Source organism: Amphiprion ocellaris, chromosome 19 (genome assembly GCF_022539595.1).
Source record: "Amphiprion ocellaris isolate individual 3 ecotype Okinawa chromosome 19, ASM2253959v1, whole genome shotgun sequence".
NCBI lineage: Eukaryota > Metazoa > Chordata > Actinopteri > Pomacentridae > Amphiprion > Amphiprion ocellaris.
Window position 1 is genome coordinate 14,687,005 of NC_072784.1, and position 27,990 is coordinate 14,714,994.

The 27,990-nt window shown below is 39.3% G+C and overlaps 2 protein-coding genes across 2 annotated transcripts in view; both read left to right on the forward strand.

Annotated features, from left to right (window-relative positions):
• The first annotated feature begins 694 nt into the window (after positions 1–694).
• Positions 695–16,950, forward strand: limd2 (LIM domain containing 2). The gene is made up of 4 exons (XM_023299514.3): positions 695–860; positions 12,722–12,766; positions 12,997–13,133; positions 14,093–16,950. The coding sequence occupies exons 1-4, from the start codon at positions 789–791 to the stop codon at positions 14,250–14,252; spliced, it is 414 nt and encodes a 137-aa protein (XP_023155282.1). The 5' UTR covers positions 695–788; the 3' UTR covers positions 14,253–16,950.
• Positions 16,951–18,562: 1,612 nt separating this feature from the next.
• map3k3 (mitogen-activated protein kinase kinase kinase 3) overlaps positions 18,563–27,990 on the forward strand; it is a 28,472-nt gene continuing 19,044 nt past the window's right edge. Inside the window, exons 1-3 of the mRNA XM_023299509.3 lie at positions 18,563–19,828; positions 24,822–24,890; positions 25,464–25,585. Coding sequence (XP_023155277.2) covers positions 24,887–24,890; positions 25,464–25,585 — 126 coding nt within the window. The 5' untranslated portion in view covers positions 18,563–19,828; positions 24,822–24,886. The remainder of the gene's footprint in view (positions 19,829–24,821; positions 24,891–25,463; positions 25,586–27,990) is intronic.

Sequence of the window (27,990 nt, forward strand, 5' to 3'; positions counted from 1 at the left end):
ATCATGATAACAAATAATCAGCATAATATCTTTCAATGAATTTCTCCAAAAAAAAAAAAAATAGAAATTAAGCAACTGGTATCTCAAAGCTGTGTTTCCCTTCATAAGGACGGCTTATTAACAACCAACAGTGTCAACGTATTGTTTTCTTCTACCTTTATCTTACTTTATCTTATCTATCTTATTATCTTTATTTTTATTTTGTAAAGCACTTTATAAATCCAGTTTTAAAATGTGCTATAGAACCAAAGTTAGTTATAATTATTATCAACATTAATATTCATACATAATTAACCGCCAGTTATTGCAATAATTTTACCCAAACTGAAAATTACGTTGATAATATAGCAACGTTAGACGCATCAAAGCATCCAAATCATGCATGACATGTTCAAAGACACCTAACACAATTAACACTAAAAGCATTACTATCAGACAGATTGAAATTAATGTATATAATTAATGCACATAAAATCAGTAATAAAAATTATTGTCAACCCTCAAAGAACAAAATGTACAGCCACGTTCACTGCCACTTTTAAACCCATTCGAAATACAGCAAGTGATGTAACATTTACGTACCCCAAAAGCCTCTTGTTCCAGTTGTAGTGCCGGTTTGTCCGATGACCCCTTGAACGCGTCGGGAGCAGATGAGAACCAATCGCGTGCGACATCCTGCCGAAGAAAAAAACTGTTCTGTTAAAAAACCGAGACGAGTAGCGAAGCGGAGCGTAGAAACTCACCGGCACCGGCGCCAGCGTCCGCAACAAAGCCTCCCGGAGAAGTGAATGAGAGAGCGAATAGCTGCCTCCAGCTGCCGAGGGAACAGACCGAGTGATACCAGACCGTCAGCGCAGATGGTGAGTGCCTTTTTCTCGGCCGTTTGCACCGTGTGTCTGCAGCCTCCCTCCCTCCCTCCGCCGCTCTCCCCGCTGCTCCCTCTTCTTCTGTTCAGTGAGAGGAGGTGAAGAGATGATGTCCGTCCACTCGGGAAGGTTTATCAGTCCTGGACCTTGTTATTTATCTTATCCACTGTGGGAATTTCGCGAATTATGCTTTAAATCTAGCGAAGAATTTAAATACCCGCCGCAGTTTTCCCCCAAAATGCGCCGCTAACTGTAACGTCTGTTCGTTAGCTAGCTTAATGGCTAATTAATATCAACTAACAATATGATTTAAATCTACTGAATAATGTATTATTAGACAGCATCCCTGCTTATCCTACTATTCCTGCTCATAGCTCATTTAACATGCACAATTTCTATGTATCAATTTGTTAATTGATTTATGTTCTAATAATATAAAGCATGTATTTATGTTCTTGTTTTGTTTGAGCAGCATTTACTAGCTATAGCATGCTGTGATTATTAGCATATAGGTGTAATAACTGGTCTGTACACTCCCTATCTGCCCAGTGTTACGTAAAGATCTGTAGTAAATGGAATCCCTACACTAAAGGAAGTAAACAAAGAAAATTATGCAGATAACAATAGATATCGTATTGTTCTCAGGGAGTATGTTTACATCAAGGCTGCATATTAGTTTCACTGTCGAATAATCGATTAGTTGTGTTGTCTGTAAAATGTCAGAAAATGGTGAAAAATGTGTCAATACGTGTTCTGTTTAGCTCTCAAGTACGAGGGCAGCATGATATTGGTAACATCTATTTAGTTTATTTATTTTTATATATATATATATATATATATATATATATATATATATATATATATATATATATATATATATATGAAAAAATACAATAATTTTAACCAGAGGGCTTGAAAAACTCTATTAGGAAAGAATTAATCTTTCTAGAGGATTGGCCTGATTTTAAAGGGGAGTAAATCTGCATCACAAAAACAACATGTAAAAGAGAATACAGAACGACTTTTTTTTTTTAGTGTGAACTGTTTGAAACGTTGCTCATATGGGGTTACACAGAGAAGGGCATCCAAAATAGTTTTTGCTTTGGCATTCAGATTTGGCTTTGAACCCATCATACAGAGCTTTGTGGTGCTGATTTAAATGGTCAAACAAATCAGACGTGATGTTTCATGTAGTGTGCAACAATAGCAAGACACTGCTGACAGATTAGCTGTTTTTGATCACCGTCATCCTTTATGTAGCCGAAATATTTCCGCACAGCTGATGTTGCATTTCTTTTTGCAACCAACTCTTCCTTCTTACTGTTTCTTTCCCTTTTCCTTACTCATTTTGCTGTACATCAGCACAGCCTACACATCAACAAGCTTTGTGTAGTTTAAATAAAGTTAAAGAACAAAAAAACTTTTATCAGCATAAACGCTGTTCAATTAGACAGACTTCTCTTGTAAATTAGTCATAGAAAACAAAAACCTTGTGAAATTTTGTTTGGTAACAAGCGGCAAAAAATGTGTAGCATAATGTGTTAAAGTTAATTTATCTTATTTTGCCTTGCACTTCCCCATCACACATGTGCACATTGTAGTGACGCTGCTCCAACGATACACAGTGCCTGCTGACGTTGTTTCACATATTTACACGCGTTGATTGTGAAGCTACCAAATACTATTCACAATAGCAGCATTGTGGTGTTTTCAACAGACTTCTCAACAGAAGTTTTAAAATAAGAAAGCCTGACAGTATTAAAGACCTGACCATTCATGTTTTTGCATACGTGATCATTCAGGTGTCTAGGTTTGTGATTGCCAACATCCCAACCATTGGGCTCTGTACGACTAGCGAATAATTAGGAACTATGGCTGAAGCATATCATTTTTTGTGGATTTTTTACAGATATAAGTCATAATTTTAAGTAGGATTAATCATTTTTGCATTTATTTGCCATTCAAAACAATATAAAAATGACGGAATTTTTCACTGTGGTAAGACCACTATGCTTCATTTATAATGGTTTGTTGTGACACATTTTACCTTTATCAAAAAAATTCAGCTCCAAGTTGGTCGTCACACTCTACCATATTGCAATTTCAATAATATTTAAGTGAAACATTCAGTTATTAGAAACTTGGATAAAATGTTTGCTTACCACAGTGTGGTCTCTCTAGAGTAGAAGGGTTATCCAGTTTTAATGTCAGATAAGATGTGTTTAACACATAATCCAAAACCAGATCATAACCCATAATTACAGAGCAGCACATTCAAACATGCTCGCTGAAACTTGAAACTAATGGTCCTTTAATTGTCCACTGCTGCATACAGACTTACCTACCAAATGGACGAGTGACTGGATTTTCAGCTTTGTTCAAATTTATTGCCTGTGTTTGTGTTGTCAAGCAGTTTTCAACCCACTATGTGGTCTGCTAAAACCACTTTTTATCCGTCCAAGGCACCACAGCTTTGGGACTCTGTAATTATAGCCTCGGCATATGGCGACAAGGCTTAAGTAAGTATATGGTCGCTTTCATTTCCTGCCATCATCAGTGGACTGTCTGACAGTAATTTCAGTCAGAGTTGACAGCACAGATTGACACCCTGCTCTGTTGGCTGATTTACGTCAGTATTCTGGCAGATTTTCTGTTGTTGCAATTTGACTGGCTTGTTTGCCCAGAAAACGGCTAAATAATGCAGCTTTAGACGAAGCGTACAGTACAAAGCTGCAGTGAGCACTGCTAATATTTAATTTGTTTCACCATATGGTCTTCTTTCAAACAATTACCATTAACAGCACCAAAACCTGAGTTGTTGGGTATGTCAGAAGTGCCATATGCTTGATGGCGGGGTGTTTGCCTGCTGTCAGATGCGCAGAACAGAATTAAGTGGGTCGCCAGCAGGTCCAAGCCACGGACCTGCAGGGAAAAGTGGTCAGAGAAATTGTTGTAACTAGCTGCCTACCTGTCAATTTCTTTCCCTGAACATTTATCATATCAGTTAGGTTCAGTTTTGAATATAGGAAATACAGCGACGGTGGTTGTTTGGACAATGGAACCTTTTGTTAGACCTGGAAAGGTGTAGAACTTTCACACTGTGATTTACTGCTTTTAAGAGATTGAAGTGAATTGTTTTTTTTGCTTTGTATTGTTGCTCGTCACTTTTTGCAAGCCAAATCAGTAGAGGTCATTATTTTCCAGTCATCGGGGAAATCCCTGTCAGTTTGGCTCAAACATGCATGCACCCCATTTTTGAAGGCAGAATTTTTCTCCTCTGCGAAACACAAATCACACTTTAGACTTTGTATTGTAAACCTGTGTGGAAGTATTCAGGTCTCACATTGCAGGCCAAGGACTTATGACATTCCTTTCACTTTGATTTGTTCAAATTACTTCATTTTCCTGACAAGGTTCTCTGCAGTCTCCTGTAAATCAGACCTCAGACAGATTTGTGAGGTTGGTAATAAGAGCTTGTCTGCACTAATAATACACCAGCAAGCCAGTTTGTGTAAGATGACAAAAGCCAACAGTTGTCATTTTATTGCCATAGATGAAGATTAAAAACTCTGCAATAATATGATTATATTTTCTTCTTCATTCTTAGCTGTAATTTTGATCTAAACAACATCCATTCACAGATAACTGACCTCATGACTAAAGACCTCAGGGAACATAGTTTAGAAATACTGCACAGAGGTTTCCACTGTAACATCAATCAGCAGCAGATGCCATATTTTAAGTCTGCAGTCTGAGTAATCTGCTCACTGTTACTTCAATTATTACATTTATATTTGAACTAACTACCGCTTATTGGTCGAAAAAGTCTAAATCAGTAATTCCCCTGTTCCTTGGCCTTCATTGTCCTGGACTGCAGCTAACTTTGTGATGGAAACTTGGCTGTGATTGCAAAGCAGATATTTGCATCAGAGATTTTTCTTTCAAAGCGGGACGAGGCTTGCTCTTCTGAATTCCAGTGCTGGAGGATAATTTGATTGTGAAATGCTCCCTCTTCTCCGGATCATGATAACGTCTGATCAGGTGCACCACTCATGCCTGTTTCTTCACCTCCTTCACAGAGGTTTTCGGCACGCAGCGGCCTCTCGCTATGTCAAGTCAACACAGGCTCCGGGTCTTCAGTGCATTCTTTCATAGGGCGTCACGGATTTGTTCTTTTTAGTTTTGAGAAGAAAACATAAACAGAGCAGCTGCTGCAGCGTACCTGCACCAACCATTAGTTTTCACCTAAATCACCGACTTTAACACCATTTGTTTTTGGGTCACTGGACCAACAGGAAACATGTAGTACATATTTCTTGAAGAGCAGATGTTGTACTTGACTTTTTGACTTTATCATTATTATCAGATTTTATGAATTGAAAGCAGAGCAGGATCTTGTGTTAGCCCGTTATTAGATAAATCTCTGAAAATGATCAGAGGATGGTGTCAACTGTGTCTTCTTCATTCAGCCCCTTCAAAAGAGGAACAAAAGGAAACATAAGGGTTCTTTCTGCAAAGGTAGACAACTTTAAAGTTCAAAGAGCAGAAGCTGCTGACAATTTGCTACAAGTGAATAGGCAGTATCACTTTCAATATAAGAGCAGTCTGCTTCTGGGAAATAGTACATGAAAAAATGGCAAAATGTATGTCGTAAAAAATGCTTTAGTTCTCTTTCAAATTCACAGAACACCAAAAAAAAACAAAAACCTGCATCACTTTGGGGTTTTAGCTGTTGATTAGACAAAACAAGACCTTGAAAGATGTCCTCTTGTTCTCTTGGGAATTATACCTGGCAGTAGTGTTGTAGTCAAGACCAGTGTACCGAGAACAGACCAAGAGTTGGAGGGGTTGAGTCTGAGTGAAGACCAGGACCAGATCAGTGCAACTCCCACTTTGCCATGACACACATAAAATTAAATGTGGAACATGCAAACTATTGCATTGAACCACTGAATAGTGCTCTGAAACATACAGTATATAAATAAGTAGTGTACAGCTAATATTCGCTAAATCTCCAAGGGTGAGGGATGAAGAGCTAGCTTCTCTTATTCTTACTTTCTAAGAGCCAATAAGAGTTTGACATGTCCGCAAGCTTTGCAGAGTTTACATATTGTAGTTTTGCAGACAAACTCTTTGTGGTTTAGGTAGCAAAATTTTATTACACAAGATTTGACTGACATCTCTTGCCAGACAACCACAGTTTCTTCTCGCATCTTACGCATTTACCTACTTGGAGATGACGTGAAGGATGGCGGAGGAATGACAGCCATTACCATTAACAAAATGTTGGATTAAAAATAAGTCAAGTTATTTGTTGTGTTTGAAACATTAAGTTTTGCATCCAATCCCAGTACTGATGTTAACCAATACACCAGACAATCCACCAGCACTTCAGTAAGAATAACTAAGTGGTTCTGAAATACAATCCTGAGTCATTTTTGTTTGTGACCAAGTCGGAATACATGCAATGCCGAGATCCAGATGTGGTCTGAGGAATTTTGTCTCAAGACTGCAGATCGACAGATTATTGCACTGATATTCAGTATTTTTCTAACTGTCAGTATTGGTGTATTTTTTAGAGTAAAAAAAAAAACAAAATAAATGAATTTAAATATCCATTTGAAAACTTTTGAACTGCAGATGTATACCACCTTTTGATCTCTGTCTTTACTAATAATCTCTGTGCTCTGAAAAAAAACATATGGTTGAACCCTGAATAGGCTGAATACTACAACACCTGTCTGGCAGTGAAGATAGTTATTAGTCTTTTCTTTTATTAAAATTCTATTAGTCAACTAATTGAGAATATATTTGTCACATTAATAGACATAGTTTTGCTAGTTGCAGCCTTTATTTTCACCCTCAATAGATCATGAACCTCTGTCTGAATCTTCGAGGAAGTGAAAAAACAAGTGTCTGTCCATAGAGACATGCAGACATGCGATGGACATCCTCACAGAAAAAAGCACCGTCATTTTCTTCTTACATACAGGAAGTTCAAAAGGGGAAGAGAAGCTGACTGAACCCCTCAGCACGCCACCAGATGTGATTACTCTGCACTGCTGTGCTGCATCTTCATCTGACGAATCACACCATTTTGTTCTTCTATCAGCCCCACAGCCAGTCAGCTGTCAAAACCTCATGTTCAGCTCTTTTTTTTTATCACAGGAGTTATTTTTTAACCCCATTCCTGTCTTGAGTGTTACCCTTTCCCATGAATCTCTTCCACATAACTTGTTTGGTCTCTGCATGTTCAGAATTACTGATATGAAATTACTGTCAAGGGGAGGCTATATATCTTCCTTGCAGCAGCTGTTTTTGCTGCTGGATCAGTTCCATGGCTTGCAGGTCCAAAAATATGTTACCTATAGCAAGATGCTATCTGCAAAAAATATTCAACTTAAGGCTCTTGGTTATTTTGCAAGTACGGGCTCGCAGAATGTTTGTTATGATGAGTTTAAAGCCAAACTGCTTGACAGCCAATAAATGGGCTTATTAACACTGTATCTGAAGGATGGGGTACTTCACATTTCTTCAGTTTTTCCCACTCTGCTGTCCCAAACGATTTAACAATGATCATGTTTCTAAAAATAAGGAATGAGAGAGAGACTGGGAGCCTTATTTTGGACAAATGACATAAGAAGTTTGTTAGCATAGCGCCTGCCTTCCCTTGTAGGGGTCTGTAGCAGTGAATCATGCAACAGAGTGCAGTCAGTGATGATAAAGTGTGAATCGGTGGGGTTTGTCTTCTTGTGTTTTGTCCATCAGCACTACAAGAAGAAAAATGTGGAGATACTTCCCCTTATTTGAACTTCTTGAACTTTTTAACCTTTCACTCTGGTGATATTCTTTAGAATTGTTGTAGCTGGATAACAGCTGTGATTTACATCAGCAGACAGCTCTCGTAAACACAAAGATATAGACAAGAGGCCTGGTTTGTAGTTTTGGCGCCTTGTTGACGACAACGGTAAAGAACTTACGCACTTCATTTTGAGTTTGTATATTTTCTGAAGTGCGTCTTTAAATTCTCTCCCTATTACATCTTCTTCTTATTTTGAAAGAATTATCGCTGACTTCATTGATGTTTACCTCCCGTGTCACATGCATGATCCATGGCCTCTGGGGAAAAGCAGTGGGATTTGTGACCATAATGGTGTAAATGTTATTTAGAGAACCCTTTTCACAGAGACTAAAATCTAAACTGTTTCTTTAATTTACAGATGAGTAGGGCTGCAACTAGCAATTAACTTCAACATGGAATCATCTGTTCATTATTTTCCACATTAATTAATTGTTGATCTATAGAATGTTGGAAAATGGTGAAAAATGATCTGTCTTCCCAATAGCCCAAGATGAAAAATGTCTTGTTTTGTCAACAACCCAAAGACATTCAGTTTACTGCCATAGAGCAGAAAAGAAATTAGAAAATATTTACATTTAGGAAGCCACAATCAGAGGATTTAGACATTTTTACTTTAAAAAATGACTGAAACCAATTAATCGATTATCAAAATAGGAGGTGGTTAATTTATTAGTTAACAACTAATTGATTAATCAATTAATCTTGGCAGGTTTAGAGATGAGGATGCACTATAGTAGGGATTGTATGATATGTTTTTATTGGTCTGTAGAGATTATTATTAATCAAGGACAACAGGTACCGATTTTTGGAACCGTTATTTGACTATCTTGGTGTTAAAGTTCAGAATAGCAAACTCCAAAGCAAAATGTCAATGAAATATTGTGTATTTGTGTTTTACAAATGTTTAATGTGGGTGGGTCATTGCTGGACAGATAGGGGGAGGCTGCTGCATCAGAGCCGAAGTAGCACATTATTAAATTAATTTTATTGCCAATTAGCATAGTTTACTATAAAACTGGAACAGGAGAAACTGCTAACATGGCTCTGTCAAAAGGTACAAAAAAACACCCTGTCAACAACTCTAAAACTACTGAGCAAATCATGTTAGGTTGGTCCCTAAAAACTACAAACTGTGAAAAACATGAGTTATGTTGTAACAGGGATAATGTGCCAGACTGTTATTGTTATTTTGTGTGTGTCGAGTCTTTAACCGAAGTCACCTAGCTGTAGTGGAAGTGATATCTACCTAGGAATCTGACGCTAATTCTTCCTAAAACTACCCCTTTAAATTATGATTTGCTGAGCGCAGGGGAAGCCGGTGCAATCATCCAAAAAGCTCCTGGGTGGTTGCAACATGAACACACACACGACGTGCAGGTGAGATTAGAACCGAAGTGAGGGCTCAGTGTGGGGAGTTGACGCTGTGAGCCAAGAGGTTGAAACTCTGTTGCAAGAAGACTTGAATGCTGGAGTGAAAGTGCTCTTTGTTTGGTAAGATAACCACACTCCAGCTGGCTCTGGCTTCTCACACACTGGTGTGTCAAATTGCTCCACAGTTAAAGCAGAGTTAGGCATAGTGGAGCTAATTAATCACACCACAAACCCTCTTTATGTTTGTATTAAACACCTCTTTCTGTGTTCACCGCGGCCCTTCGTTTCACATCCCTACATTTGATTTATCGTCTCTTTTATTAGTCTGGAGGAGTCTCATGTTTATTTTTTTTGGCATTTGTCTTTATTTAGATAGGGCAGTGGGGAGAGCTGGGAAATGTGGGAAAGAGAGCAGTAAGTGTTAATTTTTGAGGATTAAAAATAGGTCACTTTTTATTCACTTTGCAGTTCAGTGATTTATACAGAACAAGCAGTTATTTACATTTAATTACTGAGACACTTGGTTCATTACTACTGTCCCTGCTGGAACTCTGCGAGACAGAGGAAGCTACATGTGTCATAACAGCTTCCTGCCACATTCAAGCACTTTGGTGGCAACTGAGCCTCATGTACATATAAGGCAAAAGAAGACAAGATGGCACAAGCTAATCTGAAGTCTTCCAGGATGTCTGTGCATGTGTTTTAGTTTTTGGTATGCATGCCTGCCCCTAACATGGTAACTTTTCTGGCTGCCTTGTTTTTCATCATAAAAAACATTAGCAAGTGTCTGCATTCAGTCTGATCAGGTTTCCTTTTTTAGTTACATCATGATTTTATACACAACTGAAGCCCTTATTGACCTCGTTCAAGGCATTTACAGCCTTCCACTCAATATTTTCCACAAATGTACTGAGTTACACATTCAAACTGAAGTTTCAGTTGTGTTGGAGAATATTGAGAAGATCAGAGTCATGTTGGCTCAGTGGCAGCAGGAAGTGGTGTAGCATGTATGTTGCTAGATAACCAGCAACATGTGAGCTGCCTGCGAGCTATCAACAACAGTTTAACAGAGCTCAAAAAGGAATCGGGGATGAGGAGGAGATGGCCGGCTGTTGGGATTGTTGTGATTGCATCTACAGGAAGCGGCATGGCCTCACTGTTAATGAACCAATCATTGCAAAACCATGTCATCCGGTTGCCATAAGTACAGACAACACCCTTGCTGTTCCTCCTGCTCCGTTATTGAGTGGTGCATTAGGGCAACCAGGTCCAAAATAGTATGCAAATCACTGAGAGTGTTCACGCTGGTTAGATTACTAATCAAAGAGGGTCACAGAGATAACCTCTCAAGTGATGTACAGATCAAGAAGGGTGATATCACAATATATACACTGTAAAACATTGTAAATTTGTCCACTGTGCTGTTCTTCTTGACTTAAATATCGCTGGTTATGTTAGACTGTGAGCAGTGTTGCACATGAATGAGCAGTACTTCTTTGTCAGCATGAGTTGTGTGGTTAATGCACACTGAAAGTTTAGGCAGTGACGTGTTCAGAAGAGAAAATTAGCACAACCTGAATCGTTTAAACAGCTGTATTTTGACTATAGTTGGTCTTTTTCCTGGGAAGTTTAATACACATGACAGATACAGCCTAGAACTTGCACACACCACCTGGTGGCAATCTACAATCTGTGACATTAACAAAAATCTAAAAGTGCAGGTTTCTAGAAACTTTTTTTTTTTTTTTTTTTTTAAATTAACATTTTTTGCACCTGTGGGAAAAATATGTTGATTTTATATGTTATCAGTTTCTCAATGATTTTCCTGCAGGTTCACAAAGACATAGATCTGTCATGTAGAACTAGCTGTTAATACCTCTGATTTGCTCTCCTATAACATGCTGCCAAGACTCTGCACGATAGTCAAGTGTGTGTTGCTTCTACATGATTTAGAGTCTGCTAAATGTGAAGGTTACTGACGTGGACTTATCTCTTGGCATGGCTTGTGCTGTAACACCTATCCTAGGCAAATTACCTGACACTCAAGGTTTCTACTAGCTCTGTTTTGTAGAACTAGACCATATTGATTGCACTCCTCAGTCATGCAGCCCAACTCTGCAGGATGACCAAGTTAGCACTGGCAAATTTCGGTGTTGCATGCTCAACCCCTAGATGCCATTCATTCAGTTGGGAGCCCAGGTAGAGTCCTTTTTTCTTCACCCAGAACCACTGACTACCTTCTTCAGCAGCTCCAGGGAGCTCTTTGGCCTTTCCTCGCTCTCACATCTCCCGGAGGGGCCTTGATATTGATGTGACTACAAACCCTGTGTCGACTGTTCGGGCGTTTGCTTTCCAGCCACGTTGCACATCAGCTGCAAGCTCAGTGTATAAATAATACATTTATAATTCATACTGATATCTGGATATAAAAAGACATGCACTCTGAGAAGCTTTTATCCACACCCCCCATTACTCAGTACAGGAGGCAGCCACTTCAGTCTCTCTTTGGGCATTTTTACAGGGGAAGTGCATGCACAGAATTCATGCTGTCCTGTACATCAGGACTGTTTTGTGTGAAACCAGTAAACCTGCAGAAAAATTAGATCAGGGTGTACTGATCTCCTTCTCCTTGCAACTCTAGTAACAGCCCTTGAACCCCCCCACCTCCACCTCGTCCTCCAGCTCCAGCCAAGCTTCCTTACATAACAGGGTTTTAGCTAAGTCTGCAGTGGACTTTCCCCTACCTCACCAGAGGCTGCCCCTCTTCCCTGCACCACAGTTTCTCTGTGGCAGTTCCCAAGTATGTGTCTGAATGTTTCTCTGTCTGTTTATTATCCCCTTGAACTACCAGTTAGTCCTGCTTGAAGATGTGATCATGCTTGTTGCTGCTGGAGACCCGCGACAAATCTCCAGAGGGCAGATACAGTCATGACTACTAAGTCACTTGCTCCAGCAAGGTTTTTATCTTTCTTCTTAACCTTCACAGTGCCTTGGAAGCCTTTCAGCTGCTTCTGTCACTGTGAATCCAGCTGTAATTACATGAGAAAAACATCAACACCTACAGTGAGCTGAGAATTCTGTTGACCTGTAGCGGCCGGAAAATGAAAGAGTAAACCTGTGTGTGATTGTAGGGTTTAGTGAAACAAATGCTCCATTATATACAGGAATTACAAGCTGCAAAGACTTAGAGTAATTTAGAAGATAAAAGCTGGAAGCTGTGATGTCAGATATGTTGTTTCACTGAGAAATATTGTCGTTCGGTGACATTTTTTAACTGGAAGGCTGGTTCTGGGTTGTTCTGCTATGTCGAGGGCAGCTTCCATGCAGAGCGACCCACAGCTCGGCTCACATGACCAGACAGAAGGCACCTGATCCTCTCCCTGGGGTGCAAAGAGACAGATGGAGCGAACAGAAAGAGTGGGAGAGAAAGAGATCAGATTGGCAATACGAGCACACTGGTAAAGGTAATAAGAGGACAGTGCAAAATTTCCATTACTGTGAAGTTTCTGTGCTGATTTAAATCTGACAGGACAGAAATCTCCTCTTGGTTTCACTTTATATTTGCTGTAGCATAGACAGCTGTTGGGTACATATATTTGAATACATTTGTTTCTTTTTCCAGGACACCAGAAACACCACTGAGGAAAAACCTGTCCAGCGATCTAAGGTAAATATACACACTGTTTTTTTCCTCGTCGTCCTTCACTCGTGGTCCTGTGTTCATCATCGTGCCCCACTTCACTTTTGTCAGTCTTTGATCTCCAAAGAGAGCAAAGGAGGTCTTTCCTGCATTTTGTGTCTTTTGTAAGGACTAGCTTTCATCTCTCCAGAGCTCAGTGCCTTTTATTGCCACCAGTGTGAGCGTCTGATAGTAAATCAGTACATTTATGTGCTCAGTCTTTCAGCTTTAAGACTCAAAAGGAAGTGTGTACATCATGTGAGAAGACGGTGTACCCGATGGAGAGATTGGTCGCCAACAATCTGGTCTTCCATTCAACGTGTTTCTGCTGCAAGCACTGCAACGCCAAACTCAGGTAACTATATAGAGTTTTTCTGTGTGATTTTAAGAAATGAGTACCAAAACCTGGTAATAATTGGGCCGTTGGACTAAATTATCAAAGAATGGAGGATCAGTGAGCTCCAGTTTTGTCATTTCTGCTATCTGCAGAACAGAAATTAAGAAAATAAACATTGTTTTTATTATTGCTACATAAACATAAATTTTGCACATTTTATCTCAGTTTGTAATTTGTCTATGAAGCCTTTTTGTTGTTCCTAGTTCACACAGACACAGACTGCTCTTACTGTTGGTGGAGAGAAGTAGAAAATGTGGTTACACTTTAGTAGAGTCAATGCTGACAAGGCTGTTAGTCTTTTGTACGTGGAAGCAGAAACATGATCAGTCTGTTGAGACATCCAGTGGAAGTTCACCACATACAGACAGATAAAATGCACAGTTTACTACTGACGAGCATATAATTTGCTTCTGGTTGGCATATTAATGATGCTTGCAATCTAAAGCCCGCACACAGAATTAACTAAATTATACAAACATAAGCTGATGAATTAAACAACTACTAGCCAGCAGATTATTTTAGTTGAAAACATCGTCTGAGCTGCTGTTCCGAAAGCAGGGTGGATTTAGTGATTCAGGAGCTGCAGACAAACTGTCTTGCTTTATTTTCAGTCTCTCTCTAACTGAATGTTGATGTTGGAACAGTAGAAGAAACATTCTGTTTTCTTAAGTGAAACTATTAATACCACGCAGTCAAAATACTACCAAAGAAAAACTCCTGCATACAATTTTTTACTTGAAAGTAAAAAACAAAATTTACCACAGAGAGCGAGTGAAGCAAATGTTCATCCTGGTCTTAATATGTTTTGGTTTCAGTATCTTATCAGTACCCATCCCTGGTGATTCCTTGACTTTCGTCTATTCCCGTCTTCATTGATTTATGTATTCTAACTCTTTGATTCTTCCCCTCTTTGGCAGCCTTGGCTCCTTTGCAGCTCTTCAAGGCGAATTCTACTGCAAACCCCACTTCCAGCAGCTGTTTAAGAGCAAAGGCAACTACGACGAGGGTTTCGGACGCAAGCAGCACAAAGAGCTCTGGGCCTCCAAGGAGACAGATAATATAACAAAGACACCATAATCATGTCTGCCTGTGTCCTGTCACAGACCTGCCTCTTCTTTTTCCTCCTAACACCTCCAATACATCACGATGAACACGTGCCTCGTACGCTGGGGTACTGTTAAATCACCCATGCACTCACTCGCTTTTTAAATACCATCAGAACATGCACAAACGGCTCGGAAATGACTGGACAGTCATGATCCATCCCACTTCAAATCTGATAATAACTTTAATTTCCAATTTCTTGCTTGGAATTGGTAGTTGATTGTGACCAAAAGCCTTCTCTGGTATGGGGAGTGTAAACACTTTTCTTTTTTAAAATTCTTTTTAATTGCACCCTTTTCTTTGTGGATTATGTACACTGTATGCTCAGGCGAACATATCAGAGGGGTTACAGAGCATCAATGTTTTGCAGTTGAGCATACACTCAGGTCAATTTTCACCCAAGGATTTTAACAAAATACAGCTTCGCTCACTCATTGCAACAAAACAAGTCAAAATAATAGTCCTCAGTATTGTGACGATGAAGTTTGTCAGGTTTCATATATTTGAGGAGCAAACAGGGTACAGAGTACTGTAAAATAACGTGCACATCAGCAACAGCTCACCTCTCGCATTTTAATTTTTTGTTAACTGTTATTACTGCTCACTTCATCCCATAATTGTTCTTATTTTAATGACCACTCGGAGTCTTATCCTTGCATGTTGGTATGACTGGGTCTTAATAGCCTTATCTTATGACTGTATTGATCTCTTGTGTTGTGAATGGTTTTGTTTTCATAGCGAAGTCGTCACTTTTTAGAGTTTGGATTCGATCGATGTCATGGCATAAGTTGATCTCTGAGCTTTTTGATGGAATTCTCGGATTGTGTTTTGTATACCGTCTGTACATAGAGCTGTAGTTTGTGATTAGTGAACATTCCCCACCAAGCTGTACCTCTCGTCTTGCACATACGACCACACACGATCACCAGACAAAATGTTGATAATCACAGGGAAACTGAGGCCTCATCCACAAACATCCCTCCCTCTGTCCTATGAGGCATTTTAGGAGGAACTTTAAACATCCAAACAGTTAAACTTAATAGTACAAATGCATTAAGTGTCATAAATGAGGATGTTGATGGACGGAGCTTAAGTAAAACACTTCACACTTGTCAGTTGTTGGTGTCTTGTGAGGAGTTTTCCCATGCTGTATTTGAGTGTGTTTGTATAAAGTGGATAGTTTTTACGGGGACAGACAGATCCAATCCAATCATCATGTCCTGAACATCCATTGTGATTTGTTCCCCTCACTCCCATCCAATAAGCGTGGACAGGTTTCCTTTTGAAATTAATGCCTTCCTGTTCTCATCTCCTGTCTTATTAGCTAAATACAGCTGAGCAACTGGACCTATTTTCCTTAATTTCCTTAATTAAATTTCCAATAGGTGGATGGAGAGTTTGTCACAGTGTTTGGTCCCCTGATGTGCACCTGCATGCTGCATGCAAAAATCCAGTGCAGAGCACCCCCTGCTGGGGAAAGTATGACAGTAGTGTCTAGTGTGAGAGGAAGAAAAATGATTTGCCCATAAACCCAACTTCGCCTTTATTCAAAGTTTTTGAATACGTTGCCTCAGTGTGCGGTGCAGTCGCTGCACTCCAGCCGCTTTTGATCTTATTTAATCGCAACGCTGAAGAGAAACGAATCCAGTTAGACAAGATCTCCATGTTTATATTTCATTCTACACAAAGAATGAGTCTAAAGCCATTTAAGTATCTCATTTTAGAAAATATCCGAATACCACTGACACTTGAATGACACAAAGTACTTTTTGTGACTGAAGGTTTACTGTGAATTTGAGCACGCTGTGCAGAATAGAAAGCTTAAACAGATGGATATTTGCTACTTTTTTTAAGAAAAGAGAAGCCTTAGAAATAAATAGCTGACCTTATTGCTTTTTCAACAAAACCTTTGAGTGCACAGATCTTTACAAAGAAATCTCCTGATCATGCCTTTTCAAAAACAGACCTGCTTATTTTAGATTACCACTCCCTAACATAGAATTACTTCACTCGACCAGCAGCCGTTTTTCCTATCTAACCATTTTTATCCACATGTATGATAATCCTACTATGTGTTCTGGTGTACGTTTTCTTTTTGTCATTTTAAAATGGTCCTCTGGATCCCAGGGAATGCTTTAAAATCAAGAGAATTGTATCTAGGAATGCTGTCTTTGTCATTCTCTGTTAGCAGTTCGCCAAGGTACAACTGCGAAATCTGTGAATTGCAACTTCTAAGTGTAATAGAGCAGACAAGGTACACTTTACACTGGTGCCAAGAGGCTCAGGTGAATGATTGCAGTGTAACGTTTTAATGTTAAGTCTGTGAGTCATTTCATTTTTGTGCTGAACTTAATGTGGACTTACTTGTCAATGCTGTTGTCATCGAGACATCTTAAATGTATGCATCTTTGAAAGTGTATTCTATATTCCAGACTTGACCTGTGGATTGAGGTGGCCTTACAGCTAAAAGGATGCTTGGACTGTGTTTGCAGTCTTTCTCCTCTATTCTCCCTTCTCTCTATTGCTTAGTGGTGGTTTGGAACATTTTAAAATGTAGGCGCCCCCATTTCTACGCCAATATACACAATCATTTTGTGCATATTCTTGTTTTTATTTTTGTTTTTTACATGCTTTTGGAGAAAAAATAAATTGCTGGTGTTGGTTTAATGCATTGACTTTGATCGTGTGCTTTTTTTGTGATGGTTCCGGGAGGTTAATGTGACTTTAAGAAGTTGTAGTATTCTACAAAAGCATTTATTGATTGTGAAATCACTCCCACAAGCAGCTCATATCAAGTGTTATTAGCAATAGTGGAAGAATATATGAGATATGATCAGCTTTATTGGTCCCTCACTGGGGAAATTCACACATTACAACAGCTAGATAAAAACGAAAGATAGTAAACAGCAAGACAAAGGTAGAATAAAGATAAAAACATAAAGACAGATGTAGACTATGTACACCTTTCATGTGTACAGACATGGCATTAAGAATAATTGGACCCAGATTGTTGGACACACATTTGCTTGCCATTTGATACAAAACTACAAGATTCAAATTTGCCAAAGAAGCCTTATGAATATTGGGAACACATTCTTTGGTCAGATGAGACCAAGAAAATTTGTTCAGCTCAGATGGAGTCCAGCATGTTTGGTTTGAACCTGGTCAGGACAACCACAGTGAACGCATAGCCCTGACAGTGAAGCACAGAGATGAGTGCAAAAGGCGTTGGGAAGATGACATTTATAGATGAATCATGAAAGTCCTTGGATAAACCAACATACTGGCTGACAAGACGACTCCCGGTCTGCAGAAACTCGACAGAAGAGGAATATTCCAGCATGATAACAATCCAAAGCACAAAATCACACAAGAGTTTCGAAAAAAGAAAAAGGTAAAAACTACAACCTGGACAAATATGTTGCCTGAGTTGAATCCAAAAGAACACTTTTTGGGTACTTTCAAGAGTCAAGTCAAGTTACTGTTATTTATGGAGCACAGCTAAAGCAATAGCTGTTGAGCCAAAATGTGCCATTACCAATTAACTTAGCAGGTTTATTGAAGTTGAGGCCATACAGTGGTAGTCACGATGTGAATTTACCTGAATAAATCTATTATTAAGAATTCCGACCCTACAAAAATGAAAATACAACTTGATCTCAATATAATAAATATTAAGTCTATGACCCTATATATTTATATTATTGTGCAGTACAGTAATTGTAAAGATGAACCAAACAAATAAAGAGGTAAAATAACAAGTCTTCAAAAACTATCCATGAAAATCAGAAAAAGGCAGAGTAACACAACTTACTCTCAGCTGAAATCCGCTGAAAAAAATAACATCTCTGCAGAAATTTGGTATCCTCCATGCAGAGGAAGAATCTCAGTAACAAACTGTTTCTACTATAGGGCCTGTTTTTTTTTTTTTTTTAAACAATAGTTTACCTAATGTGTCAGTTTTTAGTTTTCAGTTTTTGAGAGACAATAGCATTTTAAATAAGCTAACATTTAGGTAATATTGCACAGTGGTGCAGTCACTTTATACTGTTTGCCTTATTAGCATGTAAAAAAACAATATATGAACATGTTAACAAAGTTAAAAAAAGTAGATATCCACCGGAAGAATTCTTTAAATTTAGTAAGTTAATAGCAACTTCTTATTTAGCTAATTGTCTTTTCTATTAATTCTATTGTTCCGATAGTTTTGCAGGCCCCAAACGCCTCACAGTCACTGCAGCTCCGCCCCTTTAATAACATCGTGTGCGCGCTCCAGCAGAAAGACTTCCACCGAGTAACAGCGCGTGCCCGCGGCTGCACGGCGCTAATTTAGAGTTTAGTAACGAGAAACCCGCAGGGAATAAGTCGGTGTTATTACAGACGTGCGGAGGGTCGCTGCTGAGACGTTTGGAGACATGGATACAACCTTTACGCACCGTTTTCATCACTTACTGGACGCGTAAAAGCGCGTTCCGGAGCCGATGTGTGTGTTTTTTTCTGTCAGGAAGTTTGACGTTCTCGGCTGAAGATCATTTCTTGCTTTGTTTTGGTTGTGAGAAGGCTTGTGTGGGCTCTGGACACCGCTCGGCAACTTTGTGACACAAAAGACTGACTTGTTACAGTTTGTGTGTTTTTATTATTATTATTATTATTATTATTATTATTATTCCAGTTTGGATTTGGAGCTCCGCGGAGTCCGAACATCGATGGAATTTATCCAAAACAAACGGAGTGTTTAACAAACGGGAAAAGTGTTTTTTTTTTCTGCCGTTGTCCTGTTTTTGCTTCTCAATCGTCCATCACGTCTGTCTGAATTAAATCTTGTGTACTTTTGATTCAGGCCACAAAGGCCTGTATGTATTCTTCTATGGTGATATCCACATTTACGCCTCGATGCCATGCAGTTGTTTGCAGTTCGGTCATAAAAGCGCAGATATCTGCAGCCTAGAGGATTTTGGACTCAAACCTGGCAACGCAGACGAGGAAAATCTGCAAACTTAGCAGGAAGAGAGGCCATCAAAATCACGGAAATCGTTCGGTGTTTCCTTCTGGCGAGCCGTTACGCACAAATGGATTTCATACAGGCCACTCGCTTACTGTTACACCTGGTTTTGGGAGTTCTTTAACGCGGTTATGGGACACGGTTCTCTCTCCGGAAAAGTCTGAAGAGTGACACACCAGAAAATGTTTGGGAAATGTGGGTTTTCCAGAGAACCGAAGGGGCTTCAGCAGCGGCGCAAAGCTGGTCTGCGGGCCACAGCTGGAGCGGTTTGATGTAGCTTCTCTGAACATTCTCAGCTCACATCTGTCTGATTGTTTCTACAACCCGGGAAGAGTCGGTTCGTGTGCGCGCGCGCTCCAACTTTCCGTTACCGAGGACAAGCCCCCCGGTACCTGGGGGGGGGGGCGGGGGGGGGGTGTCAGCCCCGCCATGGCGCCCTCAGACTCCGGTGTGTCGGTGTGACCGGGGACACCGATGGACGTGAGCGACGGCTGGACCTACTGCGTCATCATTTCTGCCGCGAGACACCGGTGACCGGAGTCGACAGGTGAGTGTTGTGGGCATGCGCACGTGACGGGAGTGACAGGTGGGAATTACGCGGCGTTCAATTGTTACGGGAAAAACAGAACCACGGTTTACTATTCCAACCTTCTCACCAAAACCTGTAAAGTTAAGGTTTATTTTCTAGTTTGGAGGGAATCCTGAAACTTTCATTTATTCTAGAGGCCTCAGAGTATTAAAATGTTAAAGGATGGAGAGTGTAAAATGTTTGAATCCAATTATTGTGTTCAATAATTACTAAAAACACCAATTTCACATGAAAATAGTGATTATCTGTGTCCTCATTCTGCTTGAAAACGTCCCCCTTCTAAGTTTTCTTTTGGGAAACACTGTTAAATACTTTTCATCTGACTTTTGAGCAGCCGTGTTCTCTAGATTCATCATTTATCGCTCTGTTTGCATGGCAGCTTTAAAGGTAGTATGGTCTTTCCAGACTTTTTTGGCTTTCAATTGTACATTACGTCGCTCTGGAAGGCCCTAGTGTGCTTTTACATGATAATATTTATCATAACAACCCATTTGCAGTTACACATTGAATTACATAAATTAATCATAATACATAACAGACCAAAACTTGTTAGAGCAGTAACAGGCTTGACTAGGTAAGTAATCGAGTTGATTGAAATCATATTATCGACTAGAGTTTCAGAGCAGCACCTGGCAGATATAAGATGACAAATTCTGATACAGTCTGTGATGAAGTGCAGTTACTTTTACAAAACAAGCAGTGAAAAGTTGATCAGTCAGGCTGCACAGTTATACTGGCATCATCATCTATCTATTGGTAAAGGATTTATAAAACTAAATATCAGCATTGGCCCCAGATGAACGTTAACAGGCCGATAACGACTGTGTTAAAAGTTGACAGTTTTGTTTGAAAATGTTACATTAAAATAAATATAGCATGTTTTAAATATAACTTAAAGTAGTTTTCTTATTTTGCCAAGTGACTGTTGACAGTTAAATGATGCTATATTTCATATCTGCACCTGTCAGTGGACCATCCCAATAACAGCAGGCATAATAATGTTCTAGTTCCATTGCAGGAGAGATCTTTTGTTCTCTGTAACTGGGTGGGAAAAATATCTGCGTTTATTGGTATTAGCAATCAGCCAGAATAGCTTTTGTGAAATCCTATTTATCAGAAAATCTCAAGTGTTCAGTGGTCATCTTATGTTATACTAGAAAGTGTTCAACGCGTCAGCACATTTATGTGTAAGCTGAAAAAAATATTGAGAAAATATACAAAATAAACTTTAAATAACCCCAAAAAATGCAAATAACTTTTACATTTTAATAGTTATGAAGCAGCAGTAAAGAGAAAATAATGGCCAAAACCCCCACAGAGATAAAATCATAATTTACTGCTTTCAATCTTTGCATAAATTCTGACACAGTTCCTGGTTCTTCCTTCACAATGGATTTTTTTTGCACCATGTAAAGAGGTTTTAGGGTTCGTTTTGTTAATTGGGACTTAATTTACTCAAGCGTAATATACATTTTTGTTAATAAAATAGTCTAAAAATAACAAGGAAATGCATTTCTGGCAAGTAAGATAGCACAAGCTGACTGTCCTTACTGCATGTAGACTTATCATGGTTACTGTCACGCACTGTCACTCTCCAAAGGCCCTTTTTGATCCAGGAAAAACCCTCCAGTTGCTCCTATATATGGCATGAATTCAGCATCAAAGGGAGAGAGATAACTACAAAACCTGCCAAGTAAATACAAACCGTTTGCCTCACATTTGCTAAAGCTAATTTACTGACTGTCAAATAAGTTTATGTGATTATTTTGTGTTTAATAATGTAGAGGGAAGAAAAAAAAACTTGCTTTTTTTAATCGCCATATCACATCAAACCAGAATCACAGAAATCACTAGAACTAAAGATGGGATATTATACACTACCTACACTGGAAAGCACAGTTAGTTTTGCAAGATTCTGCATGATGATGCATTTAGAAGAGACAGATCAGATGGTGCAAAGATGTGACACTGATAATTGATTGGCTCCTGGTGAGATTCTTCCACAGGATGTCATGCATAAGACTCAGAAGAAAGTGGTTGTTTCTGCAGACGATACCTGTATAATTTTATGCAGGCGTGCAACACAGAGAGCCAGCTTCTCTTTAGAACTTTACATATGGTTTATATCATATGATTGAGCTGGATTTTCAAATCTCAGATTGTCATGTGCGCCTTTATTTCAAATTTATATTTCAATGTCTTTCTCTGTGTGAAAACACCACAAAGGGCTTTTTTTTTTAAACTCCATGTTGCCAAGGCAAGCACTGGCTTTTTGTCGAGATTGCAATATTTAAATGTGGTGGGTTGCCCTAAACCAAAAGCACATGTGCACCTGAAACGAGACGCATCAGGCCAGGGGATTTTGCTGTGAAGCCCTGAGTCCAGATGCATCAGTGGCCTGAGACAGAGAGGACCGCGGCTGGGAAAAACAGCTTCAGACTAAACACCTCTCGACGCAGACGGAGAGGAGAGGGCGGAGGAAAATCCATGTAAATCCTGCTAGTCCTGGAAATGTGATACAAGGAAAATAAAGCAGGCACAGCTGACTGGACTGGTAGAGCGCAGCCTCGTCCTCCAATGAATTCCCCACATTCCGCTTGGGAGGTAATTAAAATCAGGAGAAGCTGGAGAGAGAGCTGAGGGTAGCCTGAGGATTGGACAGAGAGGTTAGTTGTTTTGTTGTTGACTACAAGCACCACTCAAGCTTCACAATTAGAGGTTTTCTTTCTAGGTGAAGCACCCTTAGTGTTCTCTTTGGAAACATTTGGCCGGTACACAGGCGCTCTGTGTTACCTGAGGTGACTGTACACTCAGTGAGCAGTGAGAATTTCACACTTCATAAACTCCACCTTATTTCATAGGGTAGAAAATGCCAAAAGCATGAAGTTCGAAGGGTTGAAGGACAAAAGTGTTTGGCACCTACGACGTTGGCAGGGGAACATGAGAGCGGAGGAAGCTCGGAGGCAATGTGGCGACGCTCCGCAGACCACAGACGGACGTGCCCGGCATTCCTGTGGGTGATTATTACCCAGAAATCCACAAAGTCAGTGAGCTGCCTCAGGTGCCGATGCTGCTTATTTTATGCACAGAAGTTTCCCGCGTCCCTGTTTTCTACTGCGACAGCCTTCAGACTGACAGACTTCTGCTGCAGGCTTCTACCTCAGACACTGTTCGTCTTGTTCTCTGACCTTCTGTGACCTGTTGTCTTGTGCCAGTTATGTTGAAGATGAAGCTATAACCCTGATTCAAACTGTAAGTCTTCTGCAGATGGCTTTGTTTTGATCATTATAATTCAGGGAAAGTTAAAGCAAGTTGTCAGGGTGACATCTGGGCATCTTCTCTAAATCTTTGGCTTCAAATCAATGTGTGTTGTGCGGTATAGAGACTCTAAATGTTTGAAAAAGACACTTAAATTCAAGGCGGGGTGTGATTGAAATGGTCGAAGCCAGCCTATAAAAATCAAATACTGGCCCTGATTTTATTTTAGCCATCATCCCTGTTGAAGTAGTCTCCGTGTGCAGCGATTCACTGCTCCCAGTGCTCCTGTAACGCTCCCTGGAGGTCCTGTTATGTAAACATGTCAAGCACCATTTGTATCGGGCACTGAATTGCCTAATCTCAACTTAAAATACATTTTTGGGGAAGAGGAAGAAGCCATTTCTTACAAGTGGGGTAGCTGATAAGCAACGATTTTGTTGTTGCGGCCAAAAAAACTTATGTGCAATCAATGCACTGTGTGAGTACACAGCTTGCCATCACACCACAGTTCAGTTTCTTTCCACCAAATGTTCATCTTTAGGATGTTACAATTGAACTTAGCCTTGGCAGTCTGACCCAGGTGGATGAATTCCTGGGGCACAATATCGTGAATGTTGACGAAACACTCCTGAACTGACGCACCTTGTCCGGTTTTGGAAACTGTTTCTTCTCTTGATGGTAGCTGCAGACCCACCTCTCACTTTTTGATTGCACCGTATTTGTAGATGTCTAAGCTGAGGTACTGGAACTGAAAGAGAAAGAGTCAGATGCATTCCTGGTAGAACGTTATTTCAGTCGTCTCAAACATGACAAGGTAGGGATTGTATCTTGATTTTTATTACCTGCTTCACCAGCTGTAAGTCACTTGTATCTGCATTACTAAGCAATTTCTAGTGCGTTTGTGAAGTTTGTTTGATGACATCCGAGTCACAAGAACTCCTTTGTGTTCTCCTGTGTTGCGTTAGTTTAACTTCCATGGTTTATTGGTACAAATCTGAGGGAAACCCTCTCCATTCAACGAAATGCCTCAGTTTATAACGCTGTTGACGCCTTGAACAGGACCGATAATGTTGCCTTGTTAACATCAACAATGGAGTTAAGACACAGCTGAGTTTGGGTTTTGCAGCTCGTGTGAGCAGAGTCGTCTAAAGCTGGTAGATATTTAAAATGGCAGAAAACTCCTCGTAAAGAACATTCTTCCCATAAGAAACGGGCCAGAGCGATCGCTGCCAGTGCTGCTTGAATTTCAGCCGTTTCCAATTGTCATTCTTTCTCGTGGGCAAACGCACAACACACATTCTGCACTGCACACACTCATTCACTGAGGCTTTCAATCAGAAAAACCTTTAGGTCTGTGTTGTGCAGGCTTAGGTTACATGCCTGCAAGGAATACAGCATGAGAAACACTCTAATATGTAATTGAATTAGCTGAATACTGTATAAGAAGAGTGTAATACAGCACTCTGTCATGCCAGCCTTCAGGTTTTAAGCCTCTTTCCTCATGTTGTTGATGTTTTTTGAGGTGATGTACTTGTACACCGACAAGTTTTGTAAGACTGATAACCTTTGCCATATGTCACATCCTGTCTGACTCAATCATTTGCATCCTTCTGCAAAAAAAAAAAGTTAGTCAACCTTCGTTATTACGTGCTTTGTTCCTTTAACTAATTGACTTCTGTGTTCACTTCCGCAGGCTGTCGGTGGGTTGGCACAGCGAGTTTCTGAAGACTGGTTTGCAGACACGCAAACAACGCCACAATGAGTGAGTCCTCTGTGTTCTGATGTTACACAGACATGGTTTACTCAAAGCATGAGATGAAAACACACACTCAAACTAAACACCATCACTGACGCCAAATCCTGTGCTGCAGCAGCAGCAGTAGACACATCAGGTGAAGGATTGCTTTTCGACATTCTGGAGATGGGGGTCTGGTTGTCTCAGCTGCCCCGGGGCCGTATGATGTCTGTCCAAGCTACACAAATGGAATATTTTCTCTTCGTGAGCTAGTCCAGCCAAGGCAGAGCTTGCCCTGAGATCAAACATGGGAATAGGCATATCAAAAACACTGCACGTCTTTCCTGCCTCTCATACGCTGTCGCAGGATATTCTCAATATGGCTGTAGTTAAACACGGCTGACTAATTGTTTGCACACACCTTTTAGTGCTGAGCTAAGTGCCAAAGGTTTCATATCTCTCTTGATCCTGTCTGACACACACACACACACACACACACACACACACACACACACACACACACACACACACACACACACAGTCCGTTTTCCAATCCACGCTCTAATAGTGTGTTTTTCGCCAACCCATTATCCTCTCCAGATGAGAGGCAGGCTCTCCACTCCATAATGAAGGACCTGGTTGCCCTCCAGATGACGCGGCGCCAGCCTGTGTTGTCTTACGACAGCGGGAAACCCAAGACAGTGGCACAGGCCAACAGACAGGTACAGCATCAGTCCATCACAATCGAGCTGTGAATTAAGAAAACTCAATCAGCTTGGTTACACGTTTAAATAGAAGTTGTTTTTTTTTTTAAAGATTAACGCTCTGAACCCCAAAACATGCCAGCAGGTTTCAAAATCATGCTATCTTTCTAAAAAAAAAAGAAAATCGCCAAAATTACAACATTTATTGTAGCTGGAAACTGTAAAAACAGAAAGACTTGTCTGATATTTACCTTTCTGATGGTCTTTAAGCTAAACATCTGTGTTATGCCTCTCAGTTGGGAAACTGAACCAAATCTAAGCTTAAAAATTTCTTATTTAAAAATTTGGCAAAAATGAAACATTTGCTTAAATCAGGTGCAACCATGAAGTCATTAGTGACTCATCTGTAACCAACAGATACATGATAAATATTCAGAGACTTTTAGGCCATGTAAGTATAAAATATTTCGATTTGGAGGTAATATTATTTTCTAGTTTTGGGCACTTGGAAAATGTTTTACACGTTGAATCTTTTCAATTTTTGTGAAATAAAGACACTTTTTTCTCTTTTTTTGACTTATTTTATTGTAAATTTCCTATACTGCACAAAAGACATTTTTGAGTTCTGTCTCCTTCTAGCCACGGTTGTTCTGTTTCCGTAGTGATGCAGGACTTTATAATGCAGAGAAAAATGAGCCCACAGTGAGTGAAAATGTGACAGGAGCAAAAATCTTCTCTAAATTGCTTGGAGTTCAGAGGGTTAAATACATTTGACATGTTTTCATCTGTTTTGTCATGTCCCATAACAATATAAAATATAAATAAAAATAAATTGCTGGAAATCCCAATTTGTTCAGGTGAGAATCAAACCTACCAGTCAGTGGAAAATCTTCTGTCCACAGAGTGACTCCTTTAAGTCGTGTCCACTGAATTTAAAACTCAGGAGAGTCTTAAATGTCGACAATATACATTTTCCTCCTCAGTAACTGCTGGTCTGTCATTCATGGAGTTTTATGTATGGAAACCTGCTGTAGTGAAGCACAGTGTAATTGGTTACCACCCATCCAGGTATATTTTTGATGCTTTAATAATTTCCGAACCTCAGCGTTAGCTAATTTAGCCTAATGACGGATTAATTACCAACGCTGCCACCCACAGTTACGTTACTCTTTCACCTGAAACTCATTAAACCCAGTTATTTTCAGCTTCTTCTCTAAAAATATATTCTTCTTGTGAGGGAGTTTGGCCCACAAGCCCACCTACTCATGCTTTTGACCACAGCTGGAACCACACAGAATAGCCAGAGCAGACACTGTGAGCCGTTTGCTTAAAGAAATAAGTCAACATTATGGAAAGAATCTCATGCACCTTCTGGCAATAGTTGTATCAGAATATTGATGACTCTCATATCTGTACAGTATAAACACAGATCAGCCTCAACATTAAAATCCTTGTTTCTTGAGGCATTTTTGCAGCACGGCAGGGTGACTTTCCTCATGGCATGAAAGGTTTGTTTGACCTGAAAGAAATGTTAAGATATGTTGTTGGTGTCAACATATGCATGAATGCCATAGCGATTAAAAAAAAAAAAAAAAAACTGAAAATTTGGCAGCAAGCGTGCCAGAACAAACATTAGAATACAGTGATATATTGTGAAATTCAGAAATTGTGTAAATAATGGCAAATATCTGTAAAATAGTGATATTTTTTCACTCATTTAACTGATTGATTTCATTTTTGGCATTTTTTTTTTTGTCTTTTTAGTCAACATGTAATGTTTTTTTTTCCAGAGATTATATTAGATATTACATGTAAAAACTATAAAATCACAATTTAAAAATTATTTACCATTTTGCAATCCTGAATGTAAATAGTGTTTTTTTTTTCTTTTAAATGGCAAATATATTTAAAATATAATAATTAGAATTTTTGCTGATTTAAATAGTTTTTAAAAAGCATATTTTTTAATGTGGCTATTATTTACAATTTTAACAGTCAACATTTAGTTTAAGCTTTTTTTAGTGATTTTAGTAGATAATATATGTAGTTGAACAAAACAGAAAAATTAGTAAAGAAAAAACAGTAGTTGATGAATCCAAACATAAATAATTTTTGGTTTTTTTTCTGCTGATTTAAATGCACTTAGAAATAGTGTAATTTTAGAGTCACTCATTGTAAATAATAATAATAATAGTAATAATAATAATTAACATTTATAAAAATGCATTTTTTTGATGTGCGCATTATTTTTCCTGTGGTTTTACTAGCCATTAACTAATTTATCAAAACAGGAAAAATCTTGAAAATAACAGTAAATTGGTTTAAAAATTACAGTTAATTTTTTTACAGTGCATGACCCAAAGTTTTCCAGCAGAACATTTCCTTGTAATGAAATGATTGATGTTACACACTTTTCCTGTCAT